This window comes from Phoxinus phoxinus, assembly GCF_949152265.1.
Source record: "Phoxinus phoxinus genome assembly, chromosome: 2".
In the NCBI taxonomy this organism is placed as follows: domain Eukaryota; kingdom Metazoa; phylum Chordata; class Actinopteri; order Cypriniformes; family Leuciscidae; genus Phoxinus; species Phoxinus phoxinus.
The window spans coordinates 9,998,512-10,012,996 of record NC_136877.1 but is presented as its reverse complement, the minus strand read 5'-3'; the positions used below and the strand labels follow the sequence as shown (position 1 = coordinate 10,012,996).

The 14,485-nt window shown below is 36.0% G+C and overlaps 1 protein-coding gene across 2 annotated transcripts in view; it reads right to left on the bottom strand.

Moving 5' to 3' along the window:
- Nucleotides 1-14,485, bottom strand: part of smchd1 (structural maintenance of chromosomes flexible hinge domain containing 1) — a 60,430-nt gene that overhangs the window by 36,940 nt on the left and 9,005 nt on the right. For both annotated transcript variants that reach the window (XM_079590976.1, XM_079590975.1), the window contains 8 exons: nucleotides 11,589-11,706; nucleotides 10,655-10,838; nucleotides 10,477-10,548; nucleotides 9,671-9,793; nucleotides 7,834-7,947; nucleotides 6,902-7,008; nucleotides 2,718-2,800; nucleotides 2,438-2,545 (listed from right to left, as the gene is read on the bottom strand). In XM_079590976.1, coding sequence (XP_079447102.1) covers nucleotides 2,438-2,545; nucleotides 2,718-2,800; nucleotides 6,902-7,008; nucleotides 7,834-7,947; nucleotides 9,671-9,793; nucleotides 10,477-10,548; nucleotides 10,655-10,838; nucleotides 11,589-11,706 — 909 coding nt within the window. The remainder of the gene's footprint in view (nucleotides 1-2,437; nucleotides 2,546-2,717; nucleotides 2,801-6,901; nucleotides 7,009-7,833; nucleotides 7,948-9,670; nucleotides 9,794-10,476; nucleotides 10,549-10,654; nucleotides 10,839-11,588; nucleotides 11,707-14,485) is intronic.

The window sequence follows — 14,485 nt, the reverse complement described above, 5'->3', positions numbered from 1 at the left end:
AGTCCTTAAAAAAAATAACAATGTGCTTTTATGTGATCAATTAATCGGCATTCTGCAGGTGCGCTATGAGACTATGGCTGCGTTTACACTTGGCATTAACATGCGATCACCATGATCCGATCAAGCAGATCGGATCATTAGCCAATCAGGACACGGTGCATTTACATTCATATTAAGTAGCCTCTGTATCTGGATAACCGATCGGATTTCTGTTTTTGCATAATATTTAAATTAGGTCTGTAGCACGACACCAAATTAAGAGTAAAGATGATACAAATTAAGCAATGTCCCAATTGCTTTCACTCACTCACTTTACTTTCCTGTGCAATCTCCAGTCTTAGATCAAATTAAGTTTTTTGAACGAAGGGATACTTCCAGAGTTGATCATACAAAAATAACTGGGTTGATAATGTTAAACAAGTCACATCATCGATCATTGGGGTTTAGAGTTAGCGTGCAATGACTATATGGGAGATTAATAAAGATGCTGAAACAATAAAAACATTCAACATTTAAAACATTAAAAAATAAAGTTTATTCCCATTATTCCTCTGGAAAAGCAGCGCACGCTCTTCATTAAGATCTCATTACTCACAGCTGTGATTGTACAGGCGATCGCCTCGTTCAGATAATGTTGCAGTTAAAATGAAAAATGACACACACATGACACACACAGTATCATGCAAGTCTAAATAAATGGTTTTAAATATTGACGTTTATTGTAAGGTTAAAATAAGTTTAATTTGTCTAAACTGCGTCTGGCCATTATTTTCTGACAGCCACGTGGGGAGACTTATGGATTTATATGACATCCACCTGTAAATGCAGACACGACGGCTGGATCTGATCACAATGTGTCCTTGACTACCTCTGGACCAAGACACGCTGATCGGATAACATTCCAATGTGTATGTGGACAACACCCGGTTACAGGTCGCATATTAATGCCAAGTGTAAACGCAGCCTATGACAGGAGTGTCCAATCCTCTTCCTGGAGGGCCACTGTCCTGCAGAGTTTAGCTCCAACACCAATTAAACACCTGAACCCGATGATCAAGATCTTACTAGGCATACTAGAAACTTCCTGGAGATATTCTCCAGGACAGCATCAAAACAATTTATGAGATTAATTTAAAGTTTTTGTTCCACTCACCATATAACGCCAGTTGTGTGTGTGTGTATATATATATATATATATATATATATATATATATATATACACACACACACACTGAACAAAATTATAAACGCAACACTTTTGTTTTTGCCCCCTTTTTTCATGAGCTGAACTCAAAGATTTAAGACTTATTCTATGTACACAAAAGGCATATTTCTCTCAAATATTGTTCACAAATCTGTCTAAATTTGTGTTAGTGAGCACTTCTCCTTTGCCGAGATAATCCATCCACCTCACAGGTGTGGCATATCAAGATGCTGATTAGACAGCATGATTATTGCACAGGTGTGCCTTAGGCTGGCCACAATAAAAGGCCACTCTAAAATGTGCAATTTATCACACAGCACAATGCCACAGATGTCACAAGTTTTGAGGGAGCGTGCAATTGGCATGCTGACTGCAGGGATGTCCACCAGAGCTGTTGCCCATGAATTGAAGGTTCATTCCTCTACCATAAGCCGTCTCCAAAGTCATTTCAGAGAATTTGGCAGTACATCCAACCGGCCTCACACTGGCTTCATCCTTGGTAGACACATTACTATTGGGATTGGGAATGTATATGCTCCAAATATAGACTGTCCTAATTTTTTATCACATGTGGTCCTAAAGTTTAACCAACTTTGTAAGAGTATAGGATTTTTAGGGGGTGATTTCAATTGCGTACTGGATGGTAATTTGGATAAATTCTCACCCTAGTTTTCAAAAGGCTGTAAATCCTTGTACACTTTACATAATATTTGTACGGATCATTGTCTGGTGAATATCTGAAGGGAGCTGCACCCTATTAACAGAGATTATACTTTTTACTCTCATCCCCACAATTCTTATTCAAGGCTGAATTATTTTTTCATAAAGTGGGATGCCCTTAAAGCTACACTGCAGGGCAAATTAAGGAAACTAAACAAACAAGAGAAATAGATTTAACGTTTGATCTGTACATCAGCATCGTGGAATCTTGTTCACGGTAGAGAAAGCTGCTAACTGTGAAGACTTAAATGTAAACACAGCTTTTGTGTCTTCATCAGCTTTTCCATATATACTGGCCCTGATAATCATCACAAATACTTATTGCTTGCTCCATTTTTGTAAATCCATTTTTATGAATGAATGAATCTCTACCCGTTGCTTTAGTCTTTGTCAACATGCGCTTGCTCCACCTGCTGGTCAGCCGAATAACAGCAGATGGAGATCATGTATCGGCACTCTATTACCTTTCCTGCAGTTTCCAAACAAAAATTAAAAATAATAAATGTGACTCACAGTGCCAGATGACTTTCAGTTCAACTTTCAGTTTCTTAGCATTGCCGGCAACAGGCAGTCGAGACATCGATTCTTCATTTTTGTTCAATATCTCCACTTGAATCGGACCTGGACAAGAACAGATTTATACTAAAAACTTTGTTCTGTTGGTAAAAGATAAGGGCATGGGCTTGTGAGAGTATATTTTGAGTTTTATGAAATAAAGGTTATTACCTGTGGCTAATCTATATAATGTAAGTTTAGCAGTGCAAAGTGTTTGTATGTGTGTGACTTGGTTTACCCATGGGTGTCCCAGCTGGACGAGCATCTTTCTCAGCCCAAGCGTTTCCCTCAGGCCATGTAACCCTCAACTGGTCTGGAAGTCTGATGATAAGAAAAAGTAATTAAATCACAAAGAGCCAGATTTACTAAACAGGGCAATCTATCAAGAGCAGCGCGAATTAGCATAGGGTCGCAAACAAGCAGATGAAAATGCGGGTGATCTACAAACACCACAGGCGCAGCAAATAAGCGCAAAATCGGTTAAGACATGCTTTTTTGGGGCGTTAAATAATGGTGCAAATACTAGGGGTGCACCGAAATTTCGGTCGCCGAAAATGGCATTATCGGTTTCGGGCCGAAATAAAAAAGCCAGCCGAAAATGTCAACCGAAAACAAATGTCAACCGCGCCCCTCCCATCCGGGATATCCGCCTATCTATATTTGATTTATCTTATATTGGATGCATCCCTTGAATTAACGCTGTAGTGCGCGTGATCAGCTTCAGCGCGCGCAGCTCAAACGGCACTGCACGACTAATAATGACTATTGGGAGGACTGTCATATTACATAACATTATAAAGAGAACAATATTGTAATAAAACCTTGTGCATTATTTGAGTTTAGTTGCCGTGTCGCGTTGCTCCAGGAAGAGCGCGTTCACAACCGGAGTCATTCTGAATGAATGGCACGTAACTTAGTTCAAGTTCACTTGTGCATTCGCGTCATTTTGTGCAGAAATAATTTGTAATATTATGTTTATTTTGAACATATCTGATTAATCTCATATAGCATGCGTTTCTTTGAGTTAAATAACGCGCTAGCAAACTAAGTGCTCCAGTTTAACGGTAGCCTATACATTCAGCGCGCGCAGCTCAAACAGAAATGCACGACTAATAATAACGATGAATAATTTGGGACTGACATATTACATAACATGAGAACACTATTGTATTAAATAGTTGTGAATGCATTGGGTTTAGGTGCCGTCTTCAGGGCGTTGTCCAGGGAGAGCACGTCCACAGTCACACATTCTGCACGCATCTGAGGCGGCGCTGGTGACGCGTTGTATTAGTAGTAGTAATTATATTTGATTATTAAATAATTAATTTAATTAAATGATCAATAACATTGAAACATTTTACAAATGCAAATTTTTCTGAGCAGGATTTGCCGACCCTGTCACGCTGTTGGCCATGCCACTGCAGCAGACGCATATGCAGTATAGCTAACGATTAATTTATCGTTAATATAAACGACGATCGATCATGGGAATTTGTGAAAATTGACATCCCTATAGTGTTAATAAAAGTTTGATGATTATTCTATTGGTTTGTGATTTTTCATTTCAGATCCATTAAAAATTAAGCAATATAAATATATATTAAAGTTTTTAAAAGAAGCCATTTTCGGCTTCAGTTTCGGTTTTCGGCCAAGTGCATCCTAAATTTTCGGTATTGGTTTCGGCCCAGAATTTTCATTTCGGTGCATCACTAGTAAGGATGCCCCGATACCGATACCAGTATCGGTATTGGGCCCGATACTGAGCTCATGTACTCGTACTCGTAAAAATGCCCCGATACCAACAACCGATACCAGGCAGTGTGTGTACAGTGTTTGTGTCCAGACAAAGAAACACTGATAACAGAAATTACAATGGGGATAAAAAGGAAGGCTGTTTATGAAGTAAAATATATCTTATTATTGAAATATTAAACAGAATATACTAACGCCTATATAGCTGTGGTGCGCGAGCTGATAAGAGAAAAATGCGCAGTGGATTGAGCGCGCCCCGGCACAGACGCGCGAGCTGGTCGAGCGCATCAGACGTCAGTGGAAAGTTTGTAGTTCAGTCGGATGTCAATGGCAAAGAAAGTAAAACGAGGCATGTAGCTATTATTAACGTTAACTGACTATTGAGAGAGAGAGAGAGAGCGAGAGAGAACTTCTGTTGAATGCTCTTGATTGCTGATTGTTCACTCAGCACGTGTTATTTGGATTAAAACTAAATCGTATATGTAAGTAAAACATGAACTGTTACCTTATTTATGTTTAACGAGTGGTTGCCTGCATTGTTACAGGACATTTGCAGATCAAGAAGTTACATGAACTTCAAACATCCAAAGCAGCGCCCTGAAAACCAGCGTCTCAGCGCGCGAATACTGAATTGAAGTCTTTCACGTCTTGCGCTTGTACGGATGAATTCACACAAAACTATGTAAAAACGCCCGTCTTGGCGAGTATCCTAATAAACAAAGTCTGTTATATCTCAAGTGAACGTAGACGGTATATTCAAATGGGGTCCGTGCGTTCGGTCTTAAAGGTGCAGCAGTTTAATTAATCTGCTGCTGTGTTTTAATGTTAATCAAACAAAGGACAAATAAATTACTCACTGCTCTTGACTAAATAGGCTACCTTTTTTTACTTTACAAAAAGATCCTTCTATATTTAATTTATACAGTAATGAATATGCAGTGCATTAAATATATATTTGATGAACAAATTAAGTTTAAATTTAATAAACAACTAATATGGTTGATATTCTTTTGGTTTCTCTAAAAATGACAAATGCATGAATTAAAAATATATTGAAAAATAAAAATACAGGTATCGGTTACGGTATCGGCGAGTACCAAAAATAAAAGTATCGGTATCGGACTCGGTCTGGAAAAAGTGGTATCGGTGCATCCCTAATCACTAGCAAATACCAATAAATTGACTAGCGCAAACCTTAGTAAATCATGTTGTGTGATTTATTTAAGGCGAGACACGGCAGGCAAAAACATCTTTTTTCGCTGGTCAATTTTGAGATTTTGGGCTATTTGTCTTCTTTCAGACTTGTGGTGAAAAAAAGTCCAAAATACACATTTAGGTCTTTATTTTACTACCCTTTGTCTATTTGCGTCTGTAGATTTCTCCTAAATTCAACAAAAGTTGGCGTTCTAAATCAACACGCTGCTCCGCGATTGCTGCCTTCACCCCGTCATCACATACACCGTTAGAAAGCGCTCTCTCTCTCCTGTACATTATTGTCGGACCCAAATATGGTCATGTCCTTTTTATCAGCAACCAATCGTGAAAGTACAATGGGCATTTAACTCTAAAAGTGAAATCTCATTAGCTGATGTAAATTTCTGACAACGTGATTGGTTCAGATGCATCACGTGACGTGCTCTGACATTTAGATGTGTGTTTTTGACTGTTTTTCTGTTCAGTTGAAGGCCATAAATGCTGTGTTAAAAGTTTTGATGTGATTTTGCATTGTTGTTGCTAATGATTTGATAAGATATTGTGTCAGTAAATAGTTGTTTCCACTGAAAAATTATGATTTTTTACATCACAAATCTTTAAATGCCATTTTCTCAAAAAAAAAAAAAAAAATGTTTTTGTCATTCTCCAGTACAAACATCTCAGCCTATGTAGCACCTATGCACACCAAACTTTCCAGTTACACATTTTCAGAGGGATTTGTTAATAAATCTTTCCTGGCCTGATTTATGTGACATTTTAATTAAAAAAATAGGGCGAAAATAGATTTTTTTAAGGCTATGGACAGTATATTTTGATTTTCTAGGTAATGAAAGCATATATCCTGAAATCCCTCAGAAATAATTTTTTCATCTTGTGTGTAAACAAAATGCAAAAAATTTTTTGCACCTGGCTTTATTATGTGTTCAGATCGATCTACCGAAAAAATATGCAAAATTGTGCATATTTAATGAGATAATGCCTAATTTTCATAATTAAACATACAAATTTCAAAAACTTTTATATACTTGTGCAAGTAATCAACTGAGGAAGTTTCATGGTGATATCGATTATTTTAACATTTTACCCTATTCACCTGTAGTGTCTCGCCTTAAATACTCTCTCATGAATTTTGCATCTGAAAGGGAAAAACTCCTACAAATCCATATACAAAAAGGTCAGCCGCAACAATAACGGTGTCCACGCTTTTCAAGCGTTAAGCGTTTCCTGCTACCTTACCATATGTGGTGAAAAAATAAATAAATTGTAAATGGTTTAACATTGTATTCTATGTAAGTTTTCAGTAAAAACCTGTCCAATTAATTTTTTTGGGAAGTAAAAACTATGAATTACCAAATAATGTATGGTAAAAACATTTTTTTTTTACATTTATTCAACAATCCTCCTTGACTGTTCTTTACTGTTGAGGTGAAATACAGAATCAATGGCAAGTCTTACTTTGTGAGCTCATTATCAATGTGTCCCTTAATGGCTTCGGCTGTGGCCAGTCTGTCGATCTTAAAGATGGGAATGATTCTTTGCTCATCATACAACTCCTTCGGTTCCTACAGAAACACATCTCAGAGACTTGTACAAAAGCAAAAAGATCCAAAATCTTCTGAGCTTGTTTACTAGTACAAAACACATAGTACAAACATTCATGTGGACGGATGAGTTCGAACAGCAGTGAAGGACCTCCTACTCACCTGTCAATTAACCACTGCGCTAAAACAAGGGTTTAAACTTTGCTGGCTATGTGCAGCTTTCAATGTCCAACTGGAGAAACGCATGCATACAGTATACACCAAATGAGAGAAACTCTGTCCTGCAGTGTTTAGTCACGACTATAACTCTTTTGTCATACATTCATCCATCTATTTGATTTGGAAACAAAAAACTAAATTGACAAGAACTAAAATAATATTGTCTAGGCCATTTTAGGATGTCTTTTAACTACAAAAAAATATTATTAAAAATGCTGATCGCAGGATCTAAGAATGAAGGTTACCAAAGCACTGTCAGCCATTTACAGGACCATCTCCAAATTGCTTGACATTCCTGTGTGACCGATCCAAGCAATTAAAGTTCTGGATTAGAGATCCATTGGACAGACGAAACAAAACGATGGCCTATGAAATCTGTTTTACTCAATTCCCTCCTCAGTGATAAATGTACTTCATTTACAATGTACATGTATTTTTAATGATAAAAATTAATAAATGGTACTTTGTTAATGTTGGGGTTAAAATTCTCCTTTACAAATGAGAGATTCTGCTTAACATCTGCTTTTGTGGTCCAAGGAAGAAAAACAATACAGGTTTGGATGGGCATGAGGATGAATGGACAAAATATACCTAAAAGTGAATTAATTAATTAATATCCTTCCTCACCAGTGCAATTTGGGCATGTCCTCCAGTGGCGTACACATCACCTTCATCGTGTCCGTGAAGCAAGAACTGAACTATAGAGCCAAAGAAGATGGGGTGAGTTTTCACTGATTTCACCTGAAAATGTGAAAAGAAACACATTTGAGAACACTAGAAATACAACCTCCGATTCATACATTTTTTCAATATGGCCTGACTAATACACATATTTTCATGTTATTAATTGTGTACTGACACTACTAAAGACGCGGTAACACTTTACAATAAGGTCTCATTTGTTAACATTAGTTAATGTATTAACTAACCTGTACTAACATTGAGCAATACATTTGTTATAGTATTTATTAATCTTTGTTAATGTTAGTTAATAAAAATACGGTACTTAATTGTTCATTTTAGTTCACAGTGCATTAACTAATGTTAACAAATACAACTTTTGATTTAAATAATGTATCAGTAAAATTTTAAATTAACATTAACTAAGATTAATAAATGCCGTAGAAGTGTTGTTTATTGATAGTTCATGTTAACTAATGAAACCTTATTGTAAAGTGTTACCAAATAACTACACACTTATACAAACAGTATGTCTTACAAGCCCAGGGTGTTCATTCAGCTTTTTTACAAATAAACATAACAGAAATGACACAAAACGCATTAAGTAGCTGAACAATCTGGCTTTGTGAAACACAAGTCCCCCTGAAGTCAATAATTGTATCCCTTAAAACTCATCTTTGATCACCAAAATTTCATATTTAAAAAATTTTTCCTGTGAAAAAAAAGTATTCATGCCTTTTTGAATTCATGAAAAATGATTCAAATAGCTTGAATGTAACTCTACACACTTGCTTCATTCAGTATACACAGATCCATTCATATATAAATGAGCCCCGTCTCCACTCACACAGGCTTGTCTACAAGAAGTCGGTGATTCAGAATGTTAATGCGTTTTATCTATCGCTTTCTACAATGTCGGACAGATACCGGTAATTAATATGATTAGCCTTTGACTTGAATACGTTATCAAACAGCTAATAATGTGTTGCTAATGTTACACAAACCATGTTACCGTTCTCCATCTTAGAGTCAGACAGCTGCCTTCAAAAAATCGGCATCTTTAGAAATGCTTTAAACAACTTAGAACGTCAGTGTAGAAAGGTATAAAGTTCGTCATAACACTCTAATATACATAATATACATAATTCACCCGCTATATTGCTAAATGCAGCCTACCCGATTTTTCATATCAAAAATAAACCGGGATAACCTGGCTTCTCTTGAGACTCGCCTGCTTCCTAACATAGTTAAATGATATGCTAAAGCCCACCCGCACATTGGCGTGATTGGTTAAAGGGTATTTTGTTACGTCAGAAACACCAGCAATTTCAAGCTGTGTTTTTTGAGACTGTCTTTTATTCACTGCAGTTTTAAGGAGAAAATACTCAGCAATGGTGTTGACTTATGAATTTGCACATGGTTTGTCTTAAATCATATTAAAAACACCACATAGACATATAAACAACATTTAAAAAAAAAGTGATTTTGACCACAGGGGGACTTTAAATTAAATTAACACACAACATGGAATCACCAAAATTATATATATATATATACACACACAGACATTTATTCACGCATGGATTCTTGGGATTTAAGAATCAAAATGAGAATCAATTTCCAGAAATCAATATTTTCACCCCAGCCCTAAAAGTAACATGATATAACTTTACTTTTTAGGGAGTAATGTAATATTGTAACATATTACTTTTTTTAAAGTGTCACTCCCCTATACTAGCGTTGTATATGACTGTGTGAAAATGTGAAAACTACTAGAACTCACTAATTGTCCTTTTTTGTAAGTCTTGCCGTCCCACTTAATGGCTTTGAATTGAGCCCAGGGTGACTGAAGCCGTTTCGGGACATCCTCGCGTGTCGTCACACCCTGAAATCCTTGAAACATCACCTGCGCGCGCACACACACGCACACACACACGTTGCCATCAAAATGTCAGGACAAAACAATACAGTGACACAAACCTTGTATTTGGGCTAAAATTAGATATTTTCATACAGATTTTTATTATAATTACTAAAGTTAAATTAAATACATTAATGGAGTAAGTGAGTGTACAGGTGAAACCCGAAAAATTTGAATATCGTGCAAAAGTTCATTTATTTCAGTAATTCAATTTAAAAGGTGAAACTAATATATTATATAGACTCATTACATGCAAAGTGAGATATTTCAAGCCTTTATTTGTTAGAATTTTGATGATTATGGCTTACAGCTTATGAAAACACCAAATTCAAAATTGGTTTTCATAAGCTGTTACAACTATGGAAGCTTCAGATTTTTTTGTATCTGTATTTACTGAGAACATAGGCTTAAGTTCAATATGATAATAACAATATTACATTATTGTTCTAAAGCCACTTTTTTAAATGTATTGTATTTAAAGCTTTCATCTGTCACAATAAATATAATGCCTTTGATTTGGGCAATTTTCTCACCAAATATTTAATATTTATAATGCAAAAGCACATTAAGCATGTTCAATGGAACCATACTGCACTGATCAAGTAGTTACATCTGCTTTTTCTTTGCATACTTTACTCATACTTGGACTCATACTAGCAGACACATACCTGCTTATCAAAGCGCTCATGACATTCTTTCAACCAGCTAGTAAACTCCCTCTCAATCTTCACTCGCTGCTCCTGGATAAAGCAGATCAGAATGTGTATACTGGGCTTTGAATCATGTGCATGCAAGCAGTGTTAAACCATGTATCTTTCAGGACAGTTCAGGAGTGTGTTTCTGTACCTGGCCATTGTTCACTCTGGTAAAAATGGTGTCTTTGTCACGGAGTTGAAGCTCCAGGTCCATAAAGGTAAGTTTGTTGGTGCTGACTTGAAATCGGTCATTGGCGAAGAGAACTCCTGAAATCCGGTTATAACACTCAAAAGGCAACGCACCTGCTTTCTTAGGCCTTTTACACCACTCAAACCTAACACACATACAAATTGTTATTCATGTTAGGTGAAATTGAACATAAAAAGGATAATTGTTCAAAATATTGTGTTATCTTTCTGATACCTTTTTTTCTAGCATTTCAAAGTCATAGATATTTCTGTAAAGAACGTGTTCTTGTTTGCCTTCAGCACTTTTATTTTTTATTGGTCTATATATATAAAGAATTTGCCTTTCAAGTTAAATGCTCTGTTCTGTTATATTCCACCCCATCTAACGGTTTTTGAACATAAGAACATGTCCTGTGTGAATGAACCGTAAAGCAGCATTTCCCAATCACTTTCCCCTTGCCCCTTCCATCCATAAATCTCGTATGCTCACCCGGGCTGCATTTATTTTATCAAAACCACAGTAAAAACAGTAATATTGTGAAATATTATGAAAATTTAAAATAACTTTACTATTTGACTGAATATATTATTTAAAAAATGTATTTATTCTTGTCATAGCAAATGTTTATTTATTACATGATCCTTCATTTTATTTAATTTTTTGCCATGCACATTTGACCAATTGCAAACCAAAGTGAAAAATGTCTTGTATTCAGATGTGCATAATTATTAGGTTTTTTTTCTACAAGTAAAATGGGCCAAAAAGAGAGACATTAAACTGACACAAAAATTATGAAACGCCCATAAGACGTTATGGTACTTTCACTCCAGAAATTTAAGTTAAAATGTGACCATTGAATTTAAGAATAAAAAATAAATAAAAAATAAAAACTTACTCTGAGACAGAAGTGTAGGGAATGAGCCGTCCATTCCAAAAGCACTCAAAGATCGGTCGTTTGCCACGGCCTTCGGGATTCAAAACTATACAATCGTCATCTTCTTCCTCTGAAGGACCTAAAATACAACCACACAGACCGATATAGAAAAAATATCTTGGTAAGCACACTATCTTAGCTATTATTATATTATTATAGCATCTCTTTCATCACTGCCATTAGTGTGGAATGGACAGTTTATTAATTACTGCATTATTATTATTGGCATTTTTATATGGCAAGCATTACAGAGTAAGTCTATATATGCGCACCAGTAAACTATATATTGAAGAGCTGTGCTTATACTTTTTGAAACAACAGGAGTTACAATTTAAACCTGGCAGATGGATGAAACGGATGAAAAAACAAAGACAAAATGTTTGTGCCTATGTTACTCCAAGATTATAATGACCGCAGATTTATGGCTGTTCATCTGATAATCTAGACATTGAAAGTGTAAATGAAAACTTACTGTCTCAAATAACCAGAGAATATTTAAAGAGGCCATATTATCAGGGTTCGTACAGATTCTGTAAAATGAAATTCCAGGACTTAAGGACTTTTCAAGCACTACTTTAATGGATTTCAAGGACTTCAAGCAGCACTTATCAAACGATATCTTTATTATTTGTTTTTTATTTTATTTTATTTTTTACTCAAATTACATATATATGATGATATCTGATGTTTCACTTCATAGAGATCAAGCCATTGACCAGCGCTGTCAGGCATGGGAAATCCCCTTAACCATTGAAAGGATATTGAAACAGATCTTTTTTTTCCCCATTAAAACGATTGACCTGAAGAATGAAAGTTGTATTATACTTATCATATACTTAATATCATGCTCATAGCCATGCAAAATAGCTCTATATCCCATTAATTTTGCGTGAATTTATTTTGATATTGAAATTATTTTTTCAACAATTTTTTACAAATATTTTAAATTAGGGATGCACCGATACCACTTTTTGCAGAACGAGTCCGATACTTTCATTTCTGGTTCTCGTCGATACAGATACCGTTACCGATCCCTGAATTTTAACTACATTTGTAATTTGTAAATGTATTAGTAGATAAACCAGAAATAATATAAATCACATTAGTTGGCTTAATTTGTTCATCAAATATATATTTCTTTCAGTTATTTTCATGTTTAATTAAGCCTGCTAAAATGCATTGTATGAGATTCTGGTTACTTTCACTGTTCATTCTATTGCTCCATCATATTTTATCTTTTATTTAATAGCACAGCACATATTTAGAGCAGCTCCAGAAGGGCTCAGTGCTGAGGATTAGGTCAGTGGTACAAATGTTTAGACACCAGTAAAATACCAATTATTTAATCCAATTTTGATACTACAACAAAAACTACCAGCCGCCTAATTATTGTGAATTTAAAGACATTATTAAAGACAAGTAAGCAGTCAGTAACAAAATAAGAACAAATAATCGAATTACAAATAAATACAATAGAACAAAGAAAGGCTACAAATGAAATAGTGTTTTTAAGAGTTTTTCGGGTAGATCTAACAGGTACAGAAATTTGAATAAAGTAATCAAATGTGAAAAAATTGCATATTCATTACTGTATAAATTATATATAGATGTATATTTTTGTAAAAGGGTGCGCTAGTTAGTCAAGAGAAGTGAGTAATTTATCTGTCCTTTGTTTATTAACATTAAAACACAGCTGCAGGTTTATTAAACTGCTGCCCCTTTAAGACCGAACGCACGGACCCCATTTGAACATGGCTACGTTCACTTGAGATAACCGACTTTGTTTACTAGGATACTTGCCAAGACGGGCGTTTTTACATAATTTTTTCTCTTATCAGCTCGTGCACCACAGCTATCTGTTACTACACACGCTGCCTGGTAGTAGGCCTATCGGTTGTTGGTATCGGAGCTTTTTTACGAGTGCGAGTACATGAGCTCGGTATCGATGCATCCCTATTATTTTTAATAATATTTCAAGCACTTTTCAAGTACCTCTTCAGAAATATGGCTGTTTTCAAGGGATTTCCAGGACTTCAATTTCAAAAAGTCAAATTCAAGTACTTCAAGCACTTTAAAGGTTGTATCAGTGATTTCAGGCCCAAACATAAATTATCACATTCATCTAATCTAATCTAATCTAATCTAATCTTTCCTAACGATCCGCTAGCTGCCCGCCCCATAAGCAAGCTGTCAAAAAAACGCGTCTCTGTAGGCAGCCTAGGCTCTGAGATTTGCACACAAAAATGGTTTCACCAACCACTCAAAACCAAAATAAACAGTGTTCCAACCAATCACAGACAGGGGCTGGGTGTTGTGAGGTTTTGCGCTCGTGCACAGCTGCACGCGAAGTCAAAGCTGAAGAAGAAACCAGCGTCTATCAACAAGAGAAATGTAACATGGCTGAGTCAGTCCCCAAGAGGAGGAGGAGGAGGAAGAGGATTAGGGCGAGGGAATACCATCGTGTTTATTCCAAGACACGTATAGTTGTCAGGAAGGCTTTTGAACGATGGAAAGAAATTAAAGTAAATTTATTTTTATTTTTTTAATACTGTTTTGCACTGTTTCTTCTGGGCAGGTGAGTAGCTGCTAGTGCTGACTTGTTTGGATGTGAACTGTGTGTGAAAATATCCTTCTTGAAATAATATTAGTTAGGGATGGGGCCGATCCGATCCAGTATCGGTATCAGGGCCGATACCAGCGTAATTCACGTATCGGATTTTCCCGATCCAACCTGCGGCGATATCCGATATCCATGAGCCATGTCTGCGCTTTAACGTTGTCTGCTGAAATGACTCCAAAAGTGATTCCCGCCGGCGAGTCTGCTAGCTGGCTGCAAACTGTGGAATGGATTTCCTGAA